Consider the following 27,162-nt stretch of genomic DNA (forward strand, 5'->3'; position numbering starts at 1 on the left):
TAATTGCCTGTATTTAGAAACAACAGTCATTCAAGTTTAGTTGAAAGAAATGTACAATTATGTGTCCCAGATTAGCTATTACTGCATGAGCTTCTAGAAGGGAATGAATCAGAATACGTCTCCTGGAAATTCATTATTTTAATTTGGGAATTAATTAAAATATAGTGTATATTAATGGTAGTGGTTCCCAGTTCAAGCTACCTTTGAAGGTGCAGCCTTTGATCTGAGACCCCTTAGCTCACAAAATGGATATAAATATAGGAAAATATTGATGTATCAGTTATTCAACCAAGAATATCTAGATATCAGATACATATTCACCCAAAATCTCACCCTAACTGACCTTCAAGCTGGGCTTTCAGCTATATCTATGAGAGCAAAGGGCCATTGTCACCAATTCTCACCCTAACTGGCCTTCAGGATGAGCCCCACCTGCCACAGCTTGAAGCATCCCCAAGGGGAGCCAGCTTATCACAGCAAGCTTCCCAAATGACCCTACCCAACTGTAACAGTCTAGATTTGTGGATAATGGTGGTTTATTGGTTTAACAGTTATTGATTAAATGGGCTAATATGACCTGATTTTACATGATTTTCATGAATTGTGGGAAAGCATCTGACAAACTGCAGGAGCAACGTCAGGGAGAGAGACCCGGTGCTCTGTACACAAGAGGAGTGGTGACACTTCTGAAGTTGGAGATAGAGTGACATGGTGTCACAGGAAGGGAAGGAACCACCACAACTGTGTACACATTAAAATTAAATTTCTCTCTGACTTTTGTTTCTTCTTGAGCAAAATTGCTGAGAATGTGCAGAATGACCCTTTATATTTCCCTTCTGTTCCCAAGATAAGTCGCTCTCTTTAGAACCCAGAAAAGACAAGGAAAACGTACAAGGCAGAATGTTGGGGTATCTGTTTTTCTCTTTATTTTCTTCTTTATTCGCTGCTTCATGTGTTCCGTGTATACTCCCAGGCTGCAATGACTGTTGGGAACAAAACAAAGCCGTTTTCTATGTGCCCACACAAGTCCACACAAATAGGCAGGCAATTTGGAGAAGGAATATAGCACATAGGACAACATTTACTAAGGAACAGGTAACAAACATGCTCTCTGTATCTGTACTCAGGGTAGGTGCATAGTACTACTAATCATAACAAAGTATAGGACTAACCCTTTACTTAAAAAATAATAGTACATGCTAAGCTCCTGCATTGCCTGAAGTTGCCATTACTGCCATTGTTCATGTGCATGTGTTTAGCATTCTGGATGCCCCCATTTAACTAGGAGACATGCACTAAGAATTGTAGATTTTCTTGGCCGACTGGAATCCAAATCCTTAAAAATCACGTGACTTTTCTTCACATGAACACCGAAGCGGAATTTTTTCTTTAACCCCTCGGTAGCCAAATCTTTCATGCAGGATTTGGGGTTCAGCCGAATCCCAAAATAGTGGATTCGGTGCATCCCTAATTGACAACAATACAGTTTTCTTGGCTCTTTACTCAGACATACATTAATACAACTACTTTTTTACCTATTTGTTAGAACAGAATTAATTGGAAAATGATATTTTCAGTGCCCTGGCCTGCCCGGAGTAGCGCCTAGATCACTGATGCTACAGCAAGAAGCTTAATAAAAAGCCTTTATGGCTCTGTCCCTGATTGTAGTCCATCCTGCTGACCTGACAATTCAGTTAGACACACTCCGAACCACTTGCATAGGATGCTGGGAATTTTTTCACATTTAATTGTGTAACCTCTCTATCGCTTAAGTGGTGCAATGTGCATTAAATTTCAATTAACACTTCAGTATATAAAGGGCAAACAGCTCCCTTAAGGATTCCGTTAACAATGACAACTGCAGCAGTGTTGTTACTTCTCTTTACCACAGAGAAGCTTCCTTCCTGGATGAAAACCATAGTGCACAGCCAAAATTACAACCTTTTTTTTTTAATTGTGAAAAATCCTAGTAAATATGCACCTTATATTGAGCCAATTTTTAACCCCCTTATATAAAACTGTTTCATTGTTCAAAATAAAAAAAATAGTTTTTAACTGCTCTTAGCATTAGAACCAAGGAACCAGTAGTGTAACGATAAAGGTCTGCTTCCTCCAGTTTGCATATAAATTTATAGGCAAGCGGGTGGGGGAGTACGTCAGAGCAGAGAGAGGATGTGTCAGGGTGGGGGGGCCAGGTGAGTTTTCTACTCTGCACTACTCTGGGCAGGACCCCCCTGCAAAAAATCTTCAGGGGGGCCCTGCCCAGAGTAGTGTTGCCAATGCAAGGAACTGCACTTCCAAAGAGTTGTAAGGGCTCATTTAGAAACCGTTCCTATGCAAACTGCAAAAATGGGGAGCAATCAACCATTTGTTTTGTACTTTGCACTGCCTTCCTTCATTCTTAAATTGCCATGTTTGCACTCATGAATGCAGTGCTGCTAAACATAGGCAGCACTGTATTCATGAGGGTGTAGGAGCCTAATAGCCATCCCTCCTTCTGCGCCACTGTTCCCTAACTTGCGTGTCAACAGGTCCCTGTCCTTACCAGATTCTTTTATCCAACATAAAGTGCAGACCACAGTAGACCAGGGTAGAAGTCCCCCTTGAATGAACACTAAGGGGCACATTTACTAACCCACGAACGGGCCGAATGCGTCCGATTGCGTTTTTTTCGCAATGATCGGTAATTTTGCGTTTTTTTCGTATTTTTTGCGATTTTTTCGGCGTCTTTACGATTTTTGCGTAAAAACGCGTGTTTTTCGTAGCCATTGCGAAAGTTGCGCAAAGTCGCGATTTTTTCGTAGCGTTAAAACTTGCGCGAAACGTCGCGCCTTTTAAGTTTTAACGCTACGAAAAAGGTGCGACTTTGCACGCAAGTGTTAATGCTACGAAAAAATCGCGACTTTGCGCAACTTTCGTAATGGCTACGAAAAACTCGTGTTTTTACGCAAAAATCGTAAAGACGCCGAAAAAAATCACAAAAAATACGAAAAAGTCGCAAAATGTTCGTTTCCAATCGGAATTTTTCCAATTCGGATTCGAAATCGTGTCTTAGTAAATCAGCCCCTAAGGGTTGTGGTCTTGCACCCCTAAGTGCTTTTGCACTTCTGCCCTCTTTGTAAATGACCCTTGTAATTTCTGGAAAAAATTATACAAGGGGAATGAAACCCAGAAAAATTCAGTGGTCCTCTATGCACTTTTGGAAGTAATTTCAATTTCCTATTTCTAGTGGTTTTTGAGATGTGGGCAGTTTTAGACTGCTAGTAACAGCTCTCTTTGAAAGCCAGCAACTGTCTATGCACTTCCTATATAGAGCTAAAAGCCTAATATAAGCAGTCTAAAAACAAAAGGAAATGATTGGAAACTGTTATATAGAAGGACTCTGAGTAAGTTTACACGAGAACGTTATTTAGGTTTAATCAGAAAAGCTTATTAGCATAATGCCAATATCACCCTTTCCCTCATGCCCCCTGTGCCACGTACATTATACTCCTCTCGGAAGAGTTTCCCGTCATCCGCTGATCTTATCCTAAACTCCTCCTCCAGGTTTTCCACCGGAATAGGGAAGTACTTCTTATAGACCGTGGGCGAGCTGCTCAGCAACATCACTGTTTGTTGTTCTGTTGATAGAAGATAAAACATATGTCGATTGTCTTTGCTGATTTTAATGAACTTACAGACAAAACAAACAAACCTGCCCATAAACCGAAGGCACACAATTCCTATAAACTGAGATCTTTCCTAGTAATGCTGTCATGTGAGTCTGAGTTAGATACAACAAGCCAGGGATCCGAGAGGGTTAGAGAGGTACAAGAAATTGTTGAGAAGAACAGGGGGACCTGTTTACATTTTCTTTCCTTGCAAAAACAACGTTATCAATAATGACCAATAAATTATAAAAATAATGTATTTTAATTTGAATGTATAGTTTAAATAAATACAATTTAAATTGAAATATCATAAAACTAACAATAAAATGTATTTCAGCTGTAACATACCTACTACATCTACTGAGCCCTGTAATGAACAGTACAAGGGACTCAGACATAAGAATTGATCATTCCGCTAAGCACTTTTCATAAAATAATATAACACGGCCTGGGTAGAATAGGGGAGTGGCCTATAATGATGGTGGGCAGGGTCGAACTGGGAAAAAATCGGGGTGACCTTTTTTGCACTGTTGACTGATCACAGGTGCTGGTTGCTATTCCAGAGGAAACATCAGTTTTGAAATTCCTGTCCACTCTTCTGATTATTACAGGTAAGGGATCCCTTATACAAAAAACTGTTATCCAGAATACTTTGAATTACAAGATAGGCATCTATAATACAGTCCATTTCAAACAAATAATTCATTTTTTTAATGCATTCTTATCATTCTCTTCCCCAGTGGAGTTTATCTCACATTCATACACACTAGGGTCAATTTTATCTGGAGCCAGTTAACTCTCTGTACGGTTCTAGAGCAGGGGAGGAAACTCAGGTACCCAGAGGAACCCCTTGCAGGCATGGGGAGAACAAACAAACTCCTTGCAGATAGTGGCCTGGGCTGGATAGAATTAAAGTCCCAAGGCAAGGCAGCTATGCTAACCACTGTCCAACCGAGCTGCCTCATTTTTATTAACATTAAAGGACAAGTTAACTCTATTTCACTGGTGGATGCCAAAATGTTGGGCCCCAAAATGTTAGGCACCCCCCCAGACAAATAGAAGCCTTTTCCCCCGGCTGGTCCCCCGTGCTGGAGAACCGCAGCAGCCTTTGGAAAAAACTGTGTCAGCCATAACTCCCCTATTTTATTTACATTTTATTTCCCAGCATCCCCTGTGTCAATTCCTGTTCACACATGTGCATTAGAGCACTCTGCATTTACGTATGTAAAGAGGTGCCGGTTCTCTCCTAACAGGAGCAATAGCCTGGGGAAAAAACTATTCTCCATTACCCTATTCTATATCACTGGGGGGGGGTAGCTAATATTTTGCCCCCACCAGTGAAATAGAGTTAACATGTCCTTTAATTTTAGTTTCTCACATAAAAAGGAAGAGTTCTTTTCACACAGTCGGCTACAGTTCCCCTTCGCGAAAACACAGCCAATCCTCACGCAGCTTAGAATAAAAGCCTGAACAGGAAGAAGTGGTTGTGGTACAGTGGTTTTAGGGGATATCCATGCATCGACTTCTGCTAACGACAGCACCCTCTTAGTTTCTTATAAATGGATATTCACCGACCTAGCTGCTAGAGTATTCATTTTACAAAGCATTGTTGGTGTGTCAGTGGATTTCTTAAATATTATTTAGGATTTCTATGGGACCACAACACCCCAAAGGGGATTTTCCCTATTTAAAAGTCTGGTTTACTTTCCCTTTATTCTCCCATAAATGTAGCATAAAATATATGTACATAGCTCCCTCTATACAATTTCCATATGCATCCTCTCAATCTGCTTTTCCTATCCTGCAGGAATGTACAAAGCAGCTGCACTCTACATTACCCTCGGCGTTAAGAAATATCTAACACTTCAGAAGTGACAGTTTAATAGATGAGCAGCGGTTCTCAAACTGCACAGCTGCACCCCTGGATGGGGGTCTGGAACTGTGGCCGTGGAGCTCAGCCTGAACGACAGTTAGGGTAAGGTTTAGGGGAAATGCCTATGTGCTAAATACATCTTGAAGCTTTGTAGGGGTGGCTTTGTGTCAATACATCTTTACTGACTTAGATATTTTTGAAGATATGGCTGAATTTCATATACCTTGAACCTTGTTATGAGCTTAGGGAGCCCTGATCAAAGGTTTGACCTCCAAAGAGAGCTTGAACTTAAAAGGTCTGACAACCATGGCATGGACTATACAGCAGAAGATGTCACCTCCAGTGCACTGCGGGCTCCATGATTGGCACAATTAGGGGGATTAGGGTTTGGGGTCAGCCATAATATACATACATTGCAAGGGTCAACAACTGTGCCTTCAAAACACTTGTATAACCCCTTCCCCCCCAAAAGAATTTTATTTATCTACCAATTTAACGCTCATGTAATACACAGTGATATCAATGCTGGATCTCTAATTGAGAAAAACCTTCACTCATAGAATTCTTCCCGTTCATTTGATTGGGAAACACAAATAAATGGGACATGGCTACAAGTGGGGAACAAACAGAAGGGGTAATCTAGCAGAGAAATCCTTAAAAGAGCCTAAAAATGGTCATTCACGGGCAGATTTAACCTGCTGATTCAGGTCCTTTAGACCAATTCGGCAGCTTACAGTATCTGCCCATGTATGGGGGCCCCCGACAGGACCACCCGACCGATATCTGGCCTAAAAGTGTCTCACAAGCGGATCTTATAGTGTATGACCACCTTAAGGTTGGCTAAACATGGACCTATAAAATATTCCCACTTAGCCCCTCCAGAAAGAGTTATTATTATTATTATTATTATTAACATTTATTTATAAAACACACAACATATCCCGCAGCGCTGTACAATAACTGGGTTTCATACATTGGACATACAGAGTAACATATAAAGCAAACAATGACCAATACAAGAGGTGAAGAGAGCCCTGCCCAAAAGAGCTTACAATCTAGTTGGCAGAATATTTATGGCCTGTCTGACAGATATCTGGGCAAAAACTGGGCAGGTTTAAAAAAAAAAAAACATTTACTTTTACTGATGATCAAACGTGCCAATATTGGCCAGACTGAAAACATAATGAGACGAAGGCCCTGCATAAGACAGCTTTCAGTCAGAAGGAGGAATGCAAACCAAATAGGCAGAAGGGGCGACGTGAGGACTGAACTGGCTAAAAAGTTATTAGTGATGTAAAAGTCAGGAAGCAATGTGGAGTGAAGATCTCTCAAAAGCTATATTTTCCGTGATTGCTTAATGAATGAGGAACTGAAGGAAAGTCATGCAGAGGGTTAGTTCCAGAGAAGAGCTGCAGTTCTAGAAAAGTACCACAGGCACGTGGGAGAAAGCATTAAGCAACAGGGCCCACAATGGCCATAGGATGAGATAAACTTTCACATCTGAGATGGGTATCAGACCTCATTTGTGGACATGGTAGAAGATTACTGCTCACCCCACTCCACAAGTGCTATCTCTCTATCATACAGAAACATTACAAATATTTGTACTAACTTACAAAATACTAAATGATGTTGCCCCATCACATCCTTATTTCCTTAAGCCCCTGCTTCACCCCACCTTCCACTTGTCTCCTCAGCCCAGACCCCCCCCCCCCCCCCCACACACACACGTGTGCGTAACTTGCACACAGTAGCATCAGGGCTTGTTTAAAACTAGGGGAAGGCAGGCAGGAGAGGTACATGCCCAGCGCTCTTCCACCATTGCCACCTAGGCACATGCCTCTCACCCTTAGCTGGGGCCTTGTGTGGCACCCATCCTTTGGAACCTAAAACATTCAATGTCCACTTAAAAGTGGAAATGAAAACACTTTTTGACATGAGTGCATTTAGTTGAAGTTATTTAAAAAAGCTGCATAAACAACTTCCAAAAATTAAATATATATTTTTTACACAGATATACCTTATTCCACAGATGGAAATAAAACCATGATATTCTATCTCTGACTTAGGAACCATTTCCCAACCTCCTGATAGGCTCATTTAAGCTTGCCCTCACCCTTTCCCAGTGTGAAGTGATGGATTTTGGGACTTGAAGTCCCACTTCATATTCTCTGGAATTGAAGTTGAATAACAATGTGAGCCTATGGGGGGGGGGGGGGGGGGGGGGGGGGGGGGGGTGGAAAATGGTTCCTATGAGTTAGAGACAGACCATCATGGTTTCCTTTCAATCTCTGAAATCAGATAAGTCCATGTAAAAAAATGTATATTTCTTTTTGGAAGTTCAAATAGTGTTAATGCAACTTTTCTACATAACCCCAAGTAAATGAGCTCATGTCAAAAAGGTTTTCCCTTTAATAAAACTAAAGATTTCTCCCAGTGTGCACAGATGTTATAGGAATTAAGCAAAAAGAAAACAATAAATTCATTAGAAAAGAGCAAACACATTTAAAATGAAAAATTTTGGCACAGTGGCGCTTTAACATGGCACCAAGAGATTTGGCACACATCTGCATTTCCCTAACTTGTTTCACCCTCCGTTCCAGTTTAACATCAATTATACTGCAACAAACCACCATTTACCCCGGGTTCTTATTTTGGGTTCAAGAAACGAAGGGTTTGCAGATTCCTGATGTAGGAGGTTAAGAGAAGGAATCCTGCTGACTCTTCATGTTTGTGCTCAGAGCTTAGATCTGTGTCAGTGAAAGGAAGAGCAGACGCAGGAAAGAGAAGAGCGAGCGAGTGTGGCAGTGGGGTATGTGGGTGACAGCTTCCTGTGCTAATTAGCCAGACATTAATGTTTATAAGATTCCCCCATTTTAGAGACACTTTTAAGTTCTTGGGTCTTGGGTAAAAGGGAAAGATTCCCTAAATTTGTACTTAAATTGTACTCTTTGTAATTTGTTCACATGATGCTTAGGACCTGGGGTTTTCCAGATAAGGAATTTTCCGTAATTTGGATCTCCATACCTTAAGTCTGCTAAAAATCATTGTTTTTGCCACCAATATGGATTCATGCAGCTTAGTTGGGATCAAGTACAAGGTAATGTTTTATTATTACAGCGAAAAGGGAAATCATTTAACCATTAAATAAACCCAATAGGGCTGTTCTGCCCCCAATAAGGGGTAATTATATCTTAGTTGGGATCAAGTACAAGGTAATGTTTTATTATTACAGAGAAAAAGAACATTTTTAAAATAAGAATTATTTGCTTAAAAAGGACTCTATGGGAGACGGCCTTCTGGTAATTTGGAGCTTTTCTGGATAACAGGTTTTTGGATAAGGAAACTAATATCAGTATGTTATACAGGGATCTTTTCTAAGCAACTTTTCAGTTGGTCTACATTATTTATTTGTTTCCTGTTTCCTTCATGCAACTGAAAATGCTGTCTGGTTGTCAGGGTCACTGACCTCAGCAACAGATTAACTGTGAGGCTTCATGGTTATTGTTTTCCTTATTTTTTTCTTTCTTATCAGGGTCTCTGCTACTCATTTTCCATTATGGCTTCCTAGTTGCTAGGGTAATTGAGCCAAACGGCTTCCTTGTTGCTAGGGTAATTGAGCCAAATGGCTTCATAGTTGCTAGGGTAATTGAGCCGTGGCAACCAAGTTCTAGCACAAAGAAAGTGACCCCAGATAACCAGGTAACTATTCAACAATTTTGGGTAGAATAATTTATTTAAAAAAAAAAAATAATAACAATATTAAAAAAATTGCAAATTGTATGAGACCAGCACATACCAAACTAAAACTACCTATTTCTGTTTCTAATATCACAGTTGAAAGCAGAGAAGGAAAGACTGACAGAGCCCCCAGTACAGCCCTTGCTCCCCCGGACCTCCTAATAAAGGGTAGCATGGGTTGGGGACTGCCTTCGTCTAGCTGCTTTATTTCCTGCCCCCAGCAACCCACAAGGTCGGCCAGATATCCCATATACCAGATATTCAGTGGCCAATTATATTGAAATGATGATGTCAGTTGGAAAACCCTGGCTTAACCTTTTGAGTTGTGGCAGCCAAGGCCAGCACCGTACCGTCGCTTACTATGAGTAGATTGCACAAACAAAAGTCCTTGGTGACCCAACACTGTTATATAAAAAGCATTTACTCTACGTAACTTCTGTGGGGTTTTCTCAAGATTTCCTAATCCCTGAGTGCTAAATAATACATAGGAACAAGCAGGAACGCCCTACAGCCCTGAGAGACAAGTGATAAGAAAGGCACTGTTATGCGCAGAGCTCTCCATGTGCAGCACAGTGATAGGGAAGAATGTGACGATGGAACGAAGGCAGCAGCACAGTGAATGCTGAAACATTATCATACTGAGCACATGAACTCAGAATCAGAATCAAAAGGTGATTTTATATTTGGAGAGGCATTTTCTACACAGATTCCTTTACAGTATCCTAGAGCCAGTTCAACATATCATACGCTAGAACACATGGCAGGATAAATGTAGGGCCTATTCCATGGATAATACAAGAAAACTGTGGCAATCTCACCCATACTAACCCCAGAACATATTATGGAATAAATGCAGTGCCAATTTCACCTGTAATAATCTCAGGACACATAGGGTAAGTGCAGGGCCAATTACACATTGTAAAATAAATGCAGTGGCAATTTCACCCTTGTTAACCCCAAGACACACTGTAGAAATAAAGGAAAGGCCAATTCCATGGATAATACCTCAAAAGACATGACAAGCAGAATACAGTGCCAATTTCAGCCATTACATTCTTAGAACACATTGTAAAATAAATGCAGTGGCAATTTCACCCTTATTAACCCCAAGACACAATGTAGAACTAAAGGAAGGCCCAATTCCATGGATAATACCCAGAAGACAAGCAGAATGCTGTACCATTTTCACCCATAAGAACCCCAGAACACACTGTAGTGCCAATTTCCCCGATTATAACCCCAGGACACAATAAATGCAGGGCTGATTCCATGGATAATGACCCCAAAACACATGGAAGAAAAAACACAGTGCCAATTTCACCTGTAATAACCCCAGGACACATTGAATAAATGAAAGGCCAGTTCCTTGAATAATGACCCCCAGAACACATGGAAGTAAAAATAGGGTGTCACTCACAATAACTCCACAACATATTTTATAATACAAAAGTGCAAAAAATACAGTGCCAATTTCACTCGTAATAACATCAGGACACAAAGGATAAATAAAGTGCCAATTTCATGCATAATGCCCCCAGAACACATAAGGGAAAATGCCGTTCCTATAATAAAAACCCCAGTAAGTGCCAGGTCCATGTATAATACCACCATCCTGTGTGGAGTAGGAAATGTATTGGTGTTGGGCAGGGGTGCTTAGCTCCCTCCCAAGCCTTCATTAAAGTCCACCTATGAATCCAGTATGAAATCATTTATGTCTATAATATTGTAATGCTTTAATATAAAGGTTTGAGAGTAATAAAAACCAGAATAATGCACATACCTTGTTCCTCTAGGATTCCATTGGGCATCTTCTTGTCACTGGTGTTGACATCTGCCTTTCTGTGTTTTCTGGACCTAACAAAATACAAAGCACGGTCTTTTATGGACGATCTGAAGGGTTTGAATTTTTCCATCTGACTCAGGCACGGCATGTGAATACAGGAAGCCTTCTTGCTGCGAGTGACCACTTAAGTTCCTTTTATAAAGCAGCTACTTCGCTGTGTTTGTTTCCACCCCAAGCAATGTGTCATACAACCCACAGACTCATTTTCCTCTTATATCATGATTAGCTGAAACTCACCGTAACAACCCAATTGTTTCGTGGCAGTAGTGTATGATGAGGCATGTTCAACGAGCACTACTTACGGGGGATTCTGGGCTACTTCTGTACTTTGTAACCAAGTCACAAAGAAACACTTTATATATTAAAAGTAAAACTACACCCCTCCGCCCTGAACAAAATCAGTTTTAGGTGACAGCTGTTGTACTGACTGTCAGGTACAGCAACTCTATGCAGCTCTTCAGAGCTATCTTTAGAAGACTGAAAGCAGAGCTCCACAGAGACGCAGATGCAATCAGAAAAATGTCATTGCCATTGTGTGTAGCAAGGTAAGATGTTGTCGACAGCCTTTTATGTCAGGGTGGTCCAACCTGCAGCATCTAGTAAGGGGATGCTTAGAGCTCTAGTTATCAAAAATACTGATTCCCATATGGGAATATTAGTGTGCTTGCCCAACCTAACTTTTTTTTCTACTGCAAACAACTCAAACGTGCTGGGTGCCGATTACAGCAGCCGACTAGAGCAGCCAATTAGAGCAGGTGATTTGTGTCGCTGACTCACAGCATCAGTGCGTTGCAGCTGGAAGAAAAATGTTGGGTTGAAGATCTCAACCCAATACATATATATCCGAGGCATCTGTTAAAACTACCAACAAAACAGCAGGGTTATTACCTTAACAGGTATCCGGCCAGCAGAATAAGGACAAAGCAGACGAGGAGGGGCACCAGCACTGATGTCAGCAGCGAGCCAGTGTCATTTTCAGGGGGGGTGGTCAAACCTGGGAAAATGGAGAGAGATTGGCACTATATCATTTGCTTTCCTTTCTTATAATAATAATAATAACACATCCACAAGTGATAGAGTTACTGTAACATTATATCATATTGGTGCAGGTTATTCAGCATAGCGCATCTTATATATCTGTACCTTTGTGTCTTTTCATATGAAAAGGAGCAGCTGTAAAAGAAACAGCCAGTGGCCAATGATCCAGGGGTGATACTTGATATAACTGGGTCCCCCACTTTCCATATTTCAGGGCCAGAGCGTATGGTAGGCAGGTGCCTATGGCACAAAGTAAGGGGGGGCAGGATTCATCCACAGGGGTCCGTGCTTTCTGCATGGAGAACTGGGGATGGGGGATTGGGGAGAGCCCCAGTGATGGTGAAAGATATATCAGTGGGGTGCAGGTCTAGTGTGGGATTTAAATTAGGCCCAGGCATTTCAAGTACATAGAGGCCCAAACAGCCCCTCTGGCATTAGCCAGAATCTACAGATTGCCAGTCTGGGCCTGGTAGGGTGGTAGTTTTTATGTATGACAGTGAGCAGCATGTGGCTTTACACAAGTAGTCAGGCAGAGTTTGTATTTGGGCAGCCTTGGGCACACGTATCTGTTAGCTCCGCTCTGCCTCCTTTGTGCTTGTAGCCATTGCTAGTGCCGAAAGTACAAAAAGAGACATATTTTCACAAAAATACCCAGTGGTGCTGCCATAGATGACTTTAAATACAACAAAGATATGGCCTCAGCCTCACCCTTCACCATTGCAACAATATTAGAAATGCCCAGGGCCAGCAGCAGTGGTACATGCCACAGTGACCTGTGTTGTGTTATTATTCTTAAGTTCTTAAGTCAAGTAATGAAAAGTAGAGCGCTGGACATTCGGTCAGAGCCGCAAATTCTGTCATCTACAGCACTTTAGGGGTTAAAGCGTTTAACTTTTTATATTTTGTGAAACACAAACTGCACAAAACATATACTGTGACACCCAAGCAAACCCAATGGTTATTTGATCACTGGTCCAAGACACCCACAGATGCCTTTCAGAACTTTAATAAATCCAATATTCAAGGAAGTAATAGGGATCTTATAGAGCTTCTCCGTTATGTGATCTCAATAAAAAAAACTGACATTTCCGGAGCTTTGAATTCCCTGTAAACATAACGATTATGCTGCTCCATTAAAAAGACAAACAATGTATCCGAGCCGTAACTGCCTATAGATGACAATGTAATCTACTTGCTGTACACTCCGGTGTAATTGCCGGTAATTCCGCCTGCGTGGGAATTATTAGATGCACATTAGGCACAGTCAGGCAGATTCACTGCTGCTGATAGGAGGGGAGGGGGGTAGATTTTAAGAACAGTTGCCCCCTGAACAATCTGTGCAGTATGAATGCCATAATTATAAATTTAGGGCTAAACAGGCAGGAATTAACCCAAACAAGGATCCGGTTCTCTATTTTGCACTATTTACAAATCCTTAGCACCTGTACAGACTACAAAACAAGAATGTATAGTCAGTTTAATCAAGAATCCTAATATGCAGGCAGCTCAGTTTGATTCTTACTAGAATGTTATCTGGAAGGAGCCTAAATGCTCGTGGGCACCAGCACGCAGAACAAAATGGAATCAGTGACTTCAAAGGGTTTATTTACAAAGAAAATGCAGTCGTGGTCAAGCACATTTGTCTGCAGATGTTGCATAAAAATATTCTATTGAAGGAGATCTAAACCCTAAACATGAATACAGTTAGAAATGCCAAATTTATACATTGCACCAGCCTAAAGGTTCAGCATCTCTCTAGCAGTAATGATCCAGGTTTCTACAGTTGTCACAGGAGATCCCCATCTTGGATTTTTTTAGAAGTGTCAGTGACACACACATGCTCAGTGGGCTCTGGGCAGCTGCTGAGAAGCTAAGCTTAGGGGGTTGTCGCAAAAGATCATATTTAGACTGTAAGCTCTACGGGGCAGGGACCTCCTTCCTACTGTCTCATACCACATGGCATATATATTTATGCAATATATTTATTGCATTTATTAAGACACTTGTCCTCCCTGTGTGTATATTGTAAGATTGTACAGCGCTGCGTGTCCTTGTAGCACTTTATAAATAAAGTTATACATACATACATACATACATATAAGCTGATGATACAGGGTTGTTTATTCAATTCTAATGCTAATTGCACTGGTTTCAGAGCTGCCATGTACTAATTATTTGTATTAATTCCTAATCAGCTTTATATATGTTTATATTCTCTATATACAGTATATGTTGCGTGGGACCCTATGCTCGAATATCTGACAACAGCACAGAGCATGTGTAGGGATTTAGCAGGAAAGAAGATGGGGGGCTACTGGGGCATTTTTGGTGGCAGATCTTTACTGCTAAAGGGCTAGGGTTGCCTTGGGCTGGTACAGAAGCCCAAAACATTTCTGCCCTAGTTCTTTAGTTAGGCTTTAGTTCTCCTTAAATGTACTTGTGTCAAAAGGTACTTCCTGAGTGCAGCCCTCGTCTGTAGCTCCAGGGTTCCCTACAACGCAGAATTTATTTTTACATAGAGCAAATACATTGCCAGTTAATTTGAATTACGAGCCGAAAGGCAACCCTAGCCGCTGCAGAACTTTAAAGGAGAAGTAAAGCCATTTTTAAAGGATAGGGACCTTGCAACCAGACTCCTGACAAAGGCCAAGCTCCCCTGTACCTGGCCAGACATGGTAGAGCTACACAAGCAGGCCTGGCAGTCACCATGTTCTGGTCGCTGGATGGGACAGGATGGTGCACACTGGATCTGACTTGAATCTGTGTGCATGCAGCTGGTTGCTAAGGACAGGAACCCTGGCAATATCTGAGCCTCAGTGGAGCTTACTCCTTGTTTGTGGTCCCAAGATTTCTGATGGTGACCCTGTGTATCCACAAATAAGAGGACTGTTTATTGTAAGTAAGATTTTCTCCTCATATACCAAATGCCGGACTAATCTACGTGGCACAACTTTCCTCGCTGAGGTTCTTGAGATGACTGCGGGTTTATGTAGCAGAGTTCCTGGTCCCAACTGCCTCCCCTGCTTTCTCACATCATTACCCGACTCTCCAGACTTAATTTATAGCTGCTGTCACACATTGTATATGCATTAGAAGGAGAATCTGGTTGCCGTGGTGACATGCAGCAAAGGTGGAAGCCGTCGGAGTGTGGAGGTATTTTTATGTACTGACTTGTATTCATCAATGTTGCAGCAAAGCTCAGGGACCTGTTAGCAGCTTCTAATACCGTGCAATCATCTGTGACATGGAACAAGTGTAAAGCTTTAACCCTTTAAAGGGAACCTGTCACCCAAAGAAATAATTCCAAATCCTTTTGAATCAGGTTAGTAGAGCAAAATAAACTTTACTTACACTATTTCAATGATTGAATTTATTTTCCTTTCAGTCTTGGAATTAGTAGTCACAGCCAGCAGGCCGGCGCCATTTTGTGAGCACTGTTATTAAGGCAAAGCTTTGTATCCCCCCAAAATCTTATGCATTTGCTATCTAGGTGATGTATAGGAAGTGCGGAATGGAAAGTTAAAGTAATTGTTATTGAAAATCTGAGCTGTCAATCATATATTGCCTGCCCCGCCTCTATGCCGCAGGCATAGAGGCGGGGCAGGCAATATATGATTGACAGCTCAGATTTTTAAATATATTTATAACAGGTATAGATGATATAATTAAAAAAAGAATTTGGATTTTATGTTTAATCTTCAAAGGACTTTTATAATACAACAGGTGATAGGTACCGCCTGACTTAGTATCTATGGCTCCAGCATAAAAGTAGAAGCATGATGGCAGACTAAGGAAAAGCCTCTCTTTTTATGATGCTATCCTGTATGGGGGAATATTGAATAAGCCACCAAGTCATGATAGAACAGAAGGCTAGAGTTTATGTGTGGGTGAAAGAGCTAGAGCAGCTCCATTAGGCGAAAGAAGTGGGATGGTGTCCCATTGGTGCAGCTGTGTCAGGTGACTTCCCCAATAGTATAAAGGCATAGAAGGGTAGCATTATAGTTTTTTCCTCTGGATCCTCTTGGATGAGGATGTGGGGCTAGAGCAGGCCCTCAGGGAGATTGCTATGGGAAACATCTCTCTTTTTATTATATAACTGCTTTAGTGGACATGTGGACAAACTCAGACCTGTTAGCTGCTGGTCCTTTATCATTATCAGAAATAAACGGCTCTGTTGTAACCAGCACAACATGTAATGAGGAGTTACTTGCTGATGCCACAACTGTTGTCTCAAAATTAATTTCTAATGCTCTATAGAGCTTTATGTAAAGGCCATAATGGAACAAATAAACCCACCTCACCCTCACCCCTACATGATATTTGAAATACTGGAGGCCTTTTGCTGTCCCTCTTGCACCCAGGGCACTGCTAAAGGCAGCTCTGCTCCCCTGTACCTGAATTCCCACAGCAGAGATCCACAGTGGGTTTGGTGCCACTATGTTTGGCTATTTTACTTCCAGTTTCTGGCTCAATGGCACTGACCCATGACCAGCAGTGTACTCAATAAAGCCAGGAGGAGACTGGTTTACACTGTGAATTCTTACCAACCAGTAAACCAGAAACCACAAGTGACATGATGGCTGCCAACCTCTCTGTACAGCTTTAAGAGGATAGGTAAGAGAGTAAGCAGGGCCATCTTTTGAACCACTTATTGTGTGGGTTTAGAGGGAAGGAGGGCTGTATAGTTGCACAAACAGTTAAAATATCACCCAGGAGAGTTTACTTCTCCATTAAGATGGTGCTATGCCAAAGGGAGCAAAACACCATCTGTGGGCTACCTTTATTTATAATCCAACCAGCAGCTCTCTCTGTGGTTGTATATTCTTAGCAAGTGATACCAAGACTGGGGAAAACAGGTAATAATATATTAAAGTGTCTATAGGCACCTGTCAGTCAGTCGGGAAGAGTTTCAGAATCTGAAGAGCGGGTAGGAGGACAGGTTTTTTTCACTAATAATAATTTATACTGATTGGCAAGTAGTGCAGCTCCAAAGAAATTCCATATAGAATGTGTGGGAGTAAGATTACTGCAGAAGATAAGCACAAAAAATATTCAGCCGCAAGATTCAATTCCATGATAACTGCGTGTATAGAAAATGAAATATAGAAAAAACTATTTTGACGTTAAAATTGGCTCTAATATTACCATTTTTACAGCCATTTTCTGCAGCCCCATTTAAGCATATAATCACCCATTAGTTCATGGTTTCTCAAGTCTTATAAACTCCTATATGACTAGAATGCATCATACATTATTCTGTCTTTAGTGGAAAAAGAATCCCAGCATGCCACGTTGTTTAGTCAACCTGCATCTAAGTTACCACCATTTTCAACACATAAATCTAACCCCGAGGTGCCCACTAATTCCATGGCACTATGGGGGTAATGATCAGGGCAGTTTTTTAAAACAGGGCAGAAAGAGTATACAATATCACTGGACCTCAACCTAAGAGTGGCCCTCTCAGTTGGGTCATCCGATTGACAACACCAGGTCGGGATCCAAAATCTTCTATGCTGACCAACTAATGACTCTCCCACCCCCCACCTTTGCTTATAACAAGTTTACAGATGGAGGTAAGTTGCACGCTGCTTTTATTATTTCACCTGCAGCTACCTCAAAAAGATCTAACTGCTGATTGCTATGGGTTCTGCAAAGGTGCAAATTTGCACAGTGTGGATAAATGAGCCCATGTGTATATTAAAACACAGCATGTATATCAACAATATATATCCAGAAAGCCCACTGAATTTCACCTCGGTCTCATGGAGTATCTACAAGAAAAAATAGGCAATCTCCAAATAAAACTCACCCTAACTGGCCTTCAGGCTGAGCCCTACAAGCCACTATCCAGGCCCTCCCACAGTGGCCACCTTACAGTTTAGGTATCACTACAACATGATATAAAGGGCCAGGGTCACCATGATAGAGGGAAAGATAGGAATCCTGTCATGGGCCTGCCCAGACAAATACCTCCCAAAGGTCAAGATTTGCAGACCCTGAAGGATCCTAAAAATGCCCAGATGAGATTGTAATTTTCCTTGATGACATAAGGGCATATTTATTATGCTATGTAAAAAACTACGAGAAAATTTGCCTCACATTGCCAGGCTTCGCCGTGTAAAAATGGCGTAAAAACGGTGTAAAATCAGCGTAAAATTGGCGTAATTGTTTTACGCGTTTTTTCTTCCACCGGAACTTATGGAAAATAACAGCGTAATATCCGGCATTCAGATGGCGATCTTTTCCATTTATTTTACACAGCTTTTTACTCCATTTTTTCGGCGAATTAGTTTTACGCAGCATAATAAATACGCCCCATAGAGTTTAGGTTTATACAAGTTGGGTATGCTCCATTTGGTTGTGTAGGCTAGGGGGGCTAGACAAAAAGTGGTGGTACAGTAGTAGATACACACCGGCACTATCTGCAGAATATGAACCTTATTTAATAACTATCAATTTTTATTAAAAAGAAGGGAAATACCCCTAAATGATGGAAATTGGAGTGCTTGCTTTAGTTGTTGTGCACCAGTTTGTCCAACTGTGGAGGCTTATAGCATCCAAATTACAAACAATTTGCCAGTAACGTGGTGAGTGTGAAAAGTACAGTAAAGCCCTCCATGGGTGAAACACATGTGCCCTTATGCAATATCCTTAAGGCTCAAGGCTTGCCATGGATCTTTGACAGAAGACAAGAGCCCTGGCTGATTGAAAGACTCTCAGTTTGCTCACTGACACATTGACAAGCTATGTCTAATCAGATGTTAATACTGGTCATGTAACTGTTAAGGGGTATGCAGCAGAGGAGAAGCTTTGGATGCTACTTTCCCTATAATAAATACACCCAAAATGCTACATAAAATTAAATGGAACCTTCATCTCAAAATTAACTTTTAGAATAACTTAGACCCTAAAATTGTGAGTTAATTTGTAAATTACAATGCAAATATTGCATTTGGATTTCTTTTTAATTCTGCTTGCCTGTAGGAGTGTATTCTCCTAAAAGATCCTCTATGTGAGTGGCCCAATCCCAGTTCCAGTGGGCCATTGAACTGTTGGACCCGCCTGTATCTGCCGAGCATTGCTTGCATCAACAATCTTTGCCAGTCTGTTTTGGTATTTACACTCTGAGGTTTAAATACAGTACATATCCTGGTCTACTGAAATTATCTCGACTGCGGTCTGCATAATTATTATTTCTCGCAGAGCTGATTTGTGAGGCACCCGTTTAACACTATAATTTATGAGCAAGATGAGATCAGCAGGAAGGAGTGTTTACAGACATTGTCAATTGTTAGGGAGTAGCAGCTGCTCCACTTATTTTTCCAGGTTGCTCCTTCCACCCCTCCTTATTTCCTGTGCGGTACAGACACCCTTGTTGTCATTGCACTCCTTGGTGAAGATGAGGCGCTGAGGTCACATTGGGCAGAATTAGTGCTGGAGGTGGAAAGAACTTTCAATATTGTATTGGAATTCCACGACTTTGGCAGGGAATTAGCTGATTGTGGAGATAGGGTAGAATGTTGAGATAAATATACACATGCAAATCAGACATGTGTCAGCATCATCCATAAAGGAATCTGCCTGTTTAGATGTCTCGGCCAAGTACCTTTGATGTACATGCTGCGCTCAGCACAATATTCTCTAGAATTGACAACAGTTCAGCTGCAGTTTCGTGACTGTATTATAATAGTGAGCCTACAAGGAGATCTTTCTCCTCTTTGTCTGGCCTTTTCCGTAGAGCAATAATGCTGAGCAATTGGGAGGAGGGAGAATGAATCGTTTAAGTTTAGCTGTATATTCACCATTCTACAAAAATGACTTTTTCTAAGAACCCCTGCAATTTTTCAGCCCAATTTTAGTAGAAACATGTTATGCTATATTCCTTCTAGGCCTTGCTAGAAGACTTTTCCAGGTATTTTGCCTCCACATAAGTTTCAATATACAACATAAACTGCATATAACCTGCCTGATATCTTCACTCCTGCGCTGTTAGGGTTCTTTCTAAATGCTGCACTCTTCTCTGGCAAAACTGTAGCATCCAACATGCTCATCTCATTGTGTCCCTCCATATCATCACATCTCTTTGGGAATAAACTGCAGACCAATATACACAACCTTTAAAGGAGAACTATACCCCCCGGGCTATAAAAGCCCTCTTAACTAGCACTGCCTTTACCACCCTCACCGCAGGGAGAGGTGAGTCAAGGCAGTGCTAATTAAGGGGGCTTTTATAGGCCCAGAGGGTATAGTTCTCCTTTACATAGACAATTCGGACTTACTTGGTTGTGTCGTGTAGGTTTCATTATCTGCTGCGGCCAATACGTCACAGACTTTTAGAATAAAATAGAAAAGCAATGAGTAGGGTAATCCCATCATGGTTCTGAAAAAAAAAAGAAAAAATGATTAGCAAACTGCACGCTCTGTAACTGCAAAGGGGGAATACAGAGTGAGATTTAAGAGGATCTGCCTTCAGGTAATATTTGATTTTCTTAAAGGGGAAGTCCGGGTTCCCAAACAAAAATTTGTTAAAAACCCCCACATAACATAGAAAGCCCTAATATAACTATCACTATAATGTGTACCTTCAAAAAGTAGGAGTAAATACCATTTTTATATGCTGATATCCAGCTGCAAAACAGTTCTTCTCTTCCTGCATCATTTGAAATGCTGGCAGGGGAGGAGGGACTAAAATTGTAACAACTTCTCCACAGCTTACAGGCAGCATGCAGGAACTACATAGCCTACATTCCTTTTCTTATTGACATCAATTGTGCAGTGAATTGTGGGATTAGGAGGATGCAGGCTGAACGCAGGATGAGGACAGTTGGCTGCTGTTACATTTTATTTTATGTTCCTAAACTGAGGTCTGTCACCTCTATGTGTGCTTTAGCAGGGTAGGGCCAGCAGAGTATGGCACACACAGGCAGCATAGGGCAGGCATAGTATGGCACACACAGGCAGCATAGGGCAGGCAGAGTATGGCACACACAGGCAGCATAGGGCAGGCAGAGTATGGCACACACAGGCAGCATAGGGCAGGCAGAGTATGGCACACACAGGCAGCATAGGGCAGGCAGAGTTTGGCACACGCAGACAGCATAGGGCAGGCAGAGTTTGGCACACACAGACAGCATAAGGCAGGCAGAGTATGGCACACACAGGCAGGGTAAGGCAGGCAGAGTAAAGCACACACAGGCAGCATAGGGCAGGCAGAGTATGGCACACACAGGCAGTATTCTACCTGCCCTATGCTGCCTTTGTGTGCCATACTCTGCCTGCCCTACCCTGCCTGTGTGTACCATACTCTGCCTGCCCTACCCTGCCTGTGTGTGCCATGCTCTGTCTGCCCTATGCTGTCTGTGTGTGCCATACACAGTACATACAGTGACACAATGCTGGCACTGCTCCTACAGTCTGAGGTGTGACAGGTGAACAATGTGGGTGCTTACAGTCTAGGCCTGAGGTGTGAACACACAGATTTTATATGTATAAACAATACAGGGATTTACAGTCTTGAATCTGAGGTGTGAACAATGCAGGGGGGCAGTTAATCTCAGTACTGATACAATTTAAAGCTTACACAGAGGTAAGTCATCAAAGCAGCCAGACAGGTGGAGGGCCACACAGTCGCCAGCCAGATGCGGCCTGCGGGCCACCAGTTGGACAGCACTGGCATAGAACATCACTGTGACTTCTAGCAGCTCCCTCATAAAACAGCACTGTGACTCCCAGCACCAAATGACACTGCTACTCTCACACTGCTACAACCACAAGGATAAAATGGCACAGTTACCCCCAGTAACCAATCAGCATTTGACAGCACTGTATGGGCAGGCTAAGCAGGGAAATAGGTGGATGGGGTGGGGAAATAGGCAGGTGGGTGGGATAATGGGCAGGGCAGAGGCTGACCTCTATATAAAAGAGGGTGATCTGCTGTGGAAAGAGTAAGGGAAGGGAGGGATTATAGGTAGGGTATAAATCCTTACAAATTTACTGGCAGATATATTGCTGGTAAATTTGTATTACTGGCACGGGCCCTAGCTGGGGATTTGCCCAGGAAGCCAGTCGAATAGCGGTTGGGTGCCAACCCTAGAAGGTAGAGACCATGGAAGGCAGAGACACAGACCAAAGTACTGTGAACATAACAGTTTGATGGTTTGTACAGGATTTAGCAGTAAATGGAGAAATGTGCTAGGACCTTTACAAATCACTCTTTAGGACCCCCCAGCACACTGTTTAAAGTTTATAAACAGGAAATATAAAATTAGAGAATATTTAAGAGACATTTGCTCCTCCACACGAGACATGGAAATAACACCCTCAGTGTATGACACATAAGTGGCATCGTGAGATATTTTACATGCTTTGCATCTCAGACGACCAGGTACCAAAAGACATATGTGGCCTCTTACACTGAATCAGAGGGTGTTACAAATGTTCCGATTGCACCAGTAAAGACCAGGATATATTTTGCTAAGAATTAATATAAATGATGAAGAGGAAGCGTAACTCGCCATTAAAAAGCCTGCTCTGCCCTCGAGAATCCCAGTTCCTCAGTCTGTTATAAGGCAGAAGTAGGGGTTAAATTGTGTTTAATATGGTTCCTACACCTTTTTGTGTAGGGAATAGCACTGCTTTGTGTTACCTTTTATATTTACGCATTTGTGCTATGTTAAACAAAATAGTGACCAAATGGCTCATTTACGAAGGCAAGTGCAATGTGCTACGCTCACGTTTCCTAAAACTCCAGCATAACAGCGGGATCCCACAACATAGCATGGGCTGCAACTTCCATGGGATTTATAAATGCGTCCCCATTGGGAATCCATGGGAAATGTAGCACATTTAACAGTGCCAGGGGGCCCACTGCTCAGACCTTAGTATAGGTCTGCCTCGTCAGCACTACCATACAGTAATAGGGTCCTTAAACATTAAAAGAACATACACCCTGAATGAATACTTAACCAGCAGATAGTGTATATCATATTAAGGGACCTATTAAAGAATCTTACTAAACTGGAATATATATCAGTATATACTGCCCTATTGCATCTTTTCCTAGAAGCCACCATTTTGTGATAGTCTGTGTGCTCCCTCAGAGATCACATGACCAGAAATAATGCAGCTTTAACTGTAACAGGAAGTATTGTGGGATTAAATGAAAGTTCTGAATTACGGAAAGGCCATCTCCCATAGACTCCATTTTAATCAAATAATTCACATTTTTAGAAATGGTTTCCTTTTTCTCTGCAATAATAAAACAGTACCTTGTACTTGATCCCAACTAAGATATAATTACCCCTTATTGGGGGCAGAACAGCCCTATTGGGTTTATTTAATGGTTAAATGATTCCCTTTTCTCTGTAATAATAAAACAGTACCTGTACTTGATCCCAACTAAGATATAATTACCCCTTATTGGGGGCAGAACAGCCCTATTGGGTTTATTTCATGGTTAAATGATTCCCTTTTCTCTGTAATAATAAAACAGTACCTGTACTTGATCCCAACTGAGATATAATTACCCCTTATTGGGGCAGAACAGCCCTATTGGGTTTATTTAATGGTTAAATGATTCCCTTTTCTCTGTAATAATAAAACAGTACCTGTACTTGATCCCAACTAAGATATAATTACCCCTTATTGGGGCAGAACAGCCCTATTGGGTTTATTTAATGGTTAAATGATTCCCTTTTCTCTGTAATAATAAAACAGTACCTGTACTTGATCCCAACTAAGATATAATTACCCCTTATTGGGGCAGAACAGCCCTATTGGGTTTATTTAATGGTTAAATGATTCCCTTTTCTCTGTAATAATAAAACAGTACCTGTACTTGATCCCAACTAAGATATAATTAATCCTTATTGGAGCCAAAACAATCCTATTGGGTTTAATTACAGTTTAAATATTTTTTTAAGTAGACTTAAGGTAGGAGATCTGAATTACGGAAAGACCCTTATCCGGAATACTCCAGGTCCCAAGCATTCTGGATAACGAGTCCCATACCTGTACTTAAATTGGCAATTTTCTATTTAAGAGTATCCAAGGGCACACTACTAAAAAAGTATATTTTTTTATGCAATATATTGTTCAGGAGTAATTTTCCTATAACTATGCGAAACTAAAACAGTCCAACGATGACGCTGTAATTCCCACCAACCTCGCAGGGCTGTGAATTCCAGCATAAAATCACACTCTGACCACTAGCAACCTCCGACATAGACTGCACACCATTTGCTGCAATGCTGTTTCTTAGGCAGTGTGGGTGTATACTGGCACTATATAAATAATACTGTGCAAATATCACTCACAGGAAATATAATAGTAGAGAAAATGTTACAAATAATTTGCTCGCCCCCCCATCCCCCACAGAACGAAGGAAATAACACCTTGAGTGTATGGGCAGCTTGAAATATTTTACATGTCTGCAAACCAAACCCACTAGGCACCAAAACTGATATGGTTATTTTACTTAAATGAGAACTAAAGCATAAGAGTGAAATAGGCTAGAAATCCTGTACAAAATTTGGGACTTTGTACCAGCCCAAGGCAACCACAGCCTCTTATCAGGGAAGATCTCTGCCTCCAAAGATGCCTCCAGTAGCTCCCCATCTTCTTTTCTGCTGATTTACAGCAGATATGCTGGGCTGCTGCCACTAGAGATTAGGAACCAAATCACAATGTACAGTATATAAAAGTCACAATACAAGGCTGATTGGCAATTAATTCAGATTCACATTACATGGTATCTCAGAAACCAGTTTAATGAGTTTGAGAATTGAATAACCAGCCATGTAGCATCATCTTCTTTAACATTAAACCTCATTTACTGCATTTGTGACAACCCCTAAGCTTACCTTCCCTACACCCACCCAGAGCACACTGAGCATGTGCAGTGCCACTGACACTCTTAACAAAATCCAACAAGGGGAGCTCCTGAGCACAATTCCCTCTGAAGGCCTGAATCATTACTGTTATTAAGATGCTAAAACTTTAGGTTGGTGCAATAATTTCAGTATATTAAATACGTCTAGTATAAATAAATCTAAAGCAATTGGAATTGTTAAGTAATCATTGAAGACTTTTCACTACTCATCCGAGCAGCTTCTTCAGTTAAACTGATTGGTATATCTAGATTTATTTATACTAGATATGCCGTGACCTGGATGAATGAAAATCTTCATAGTCATATATTAAATATGAAAATTTCAACCCATATATGTTTTTAGGGTTTAGTCATCTTAAGAAGTTGTTACAGATTTTTCCTTAGCACAAAAAAACAGCAGTTTTTCTATGCTTTATAGATGAACTTTTACATCTAACAATTGCAGAGCATTTTCTCACAGGGGTCACAGATCACTGCAACTTTAAAATCCTTTCATATCTTTGAGTCTCAATCATAAATTTCTTTTACACTTAAAAAAATGGTATGACTATTATGAGATTTTTTGTATATGGTATTATTAGTATAGATCTTAATATAATAAGAATATTAAGAAGTCAACAAGCGAGCGATGTTGCCAAGCGAGCGGATCTTCACCCTATATCCCCACCTACGGATGGCGATATCGGGGAGGCATGTAGGCGAATTCGATCGTTTGGCCCTGGGGCCAAACGATCGAATTCTGCACGCGGAAATGGGGCAGTCGGTTCGGGGACCAAATCAACGAGCCGATGTGGTCCCCGATCCGACTGGATTTTCTAACCTGCCCGATCAATATCTGGCCAATTTCAGGCCAGATATCGGTCGGCCAGGCCCCTCGGTTCTGCCCCTACACGGGCCGATAAGCTGCCAAATCGGTCCAAGGGACCGATAGCGGCAGCTATAATCGGCCCGTGTATGGGGACCTTAAGAGGAATGGTGAATTACAATTACTACAATGCTAGTATTGTCTGATGATTAGTTACTTAGGTTTACCCCTAATTACTCCTGCTTATCTGTCGTGGAGCAGATTTCATTTCACTCTATATTCTGCACTACCATTTACCTTTTTATAAGTCCGTGATTATTTTCTACTTCTCTGCCAAGCAAATTCTGCTCATTTTCCCTTATTATTTTTGGTCTTTACTCTAAAAATAAATCTGTTATGGCGTTCACTGACAGAAAGCACTTGGCTGAAAGACTTGGCTGCCATTTACTAACTGGTGGGTTTCATTTTTTTACAATTCGGATTTTTAGCACTAAAAGTCGGGGGAAAAAAAAGCTGTGACTTTTCTGAGATTTATGCTTCCAAATGGCTAAAAATCCAAATCCGGCAGCTAAAACTTGCTGAATTAATGTAGAAGTCAATGGAGATATTCCTTTCGCTTCCCTGTAGGATCCTTTTTTTGTAAAGGGAGACTTTCACCTTTTTTTTTGAACTGCCTATCCATCATTAAAGGGGTTGTTAAAGGGAACATTATTAAATTGTAAACTCAAAAAACAGCCGCTTTGGGCTGCTGGGGTCAGTGGCCCTTCTTTGAAAGCTGGAAAGATGTAGAAGAGAAATGCAAATAAATACTATAAAACTATAAAAAATACATAATAAAGATCAATGGTAAGATGGCTAGAAATAAGACATTCTATAACATACTAAAAGTTAACTGAAAGGTGAATGATCCGTTTAAGGCAGTGATCCCCAACCAGTGGCTCAGGGGTAACTTGTTGCTCCCCAACCCCTTGGATATTGCTCTCAGTGCCCCCAAACCAGGAAGTTATTTTTGAATTCCTGACTAGGGGGCAAGTTTTGGTTGAATAAAAACAAGATTTCCTACCAAATAAAGCCCCCTGTAAGCTGATAGTGTGCATAGAGGCCCCTAATAGCCAATCTGAGCCCTTATTTGGCTCCTCCATGAACTTTTATGATGCTTGTGTTGCTCCCCAAGTCTTTTTACATTTGACTGAGGCTCACGAATAAGAAAGGTTGGGGACCCCTGGTTTAAGGCAAAAGTCACAAGGTGTGCATTACCTGCAGAATATTCCAGCCGACAGAGACGGTCCCAAAGCCATCATTGTCTCCTCCCATTAACTTATA

The 27,162-nt window shown here is 41.3% G+C and overlaps 1 protein-coding gene across 1 annotated transcript in view; it reads right to left on the reverse strand.

Moving 5' to 3' along the window:
• Positions 1–27,162, reverse strand: part of ptpre (protein tyrosine phosphatase, receptor type E) — a 111,892-nt gene that overhangs the window by 19,839 nt on the left and 64,891 nt on the right. The window contains exons 2-6 of the mRNA XM_004912717.4: positions 20,425–20,525; positions 11,996–12,101; positions 11,045–11,118; positions 3,484–3,620; positions 893–983 (exon numbers count right to left, since the gene is read on the reverse strand). Of these exons, the coding sequence (XP_004912774.1) occupies positions 893–983; positions 3,484–3,620; positions 11,045–11,118; positions 11,996–12,101; positions 20,425–20,525 (509 nt within the window). The remainder of the gene's footprint in view (positions 1–892; positions 984–3,483; positions 3,621–11,044; positions 11,119–11,995; positions 12,102–20,424; positions 20,526–27,162) is intronic.

Source organism: Xenopus tropicalis, chromosome 7 (genome assembly GCF_000004195.4).
Source record: "Xenopus tropicalis strain Nigerian chromosome 7, UCB_Xtro_10.0, whole genome shotgun sequence".
Lineage (NCBI taxonomy): Eukaryota > Metazoa > Chordata > Amphibia > Anura > Pipidae > Xenopus > Xenopus tropicalis.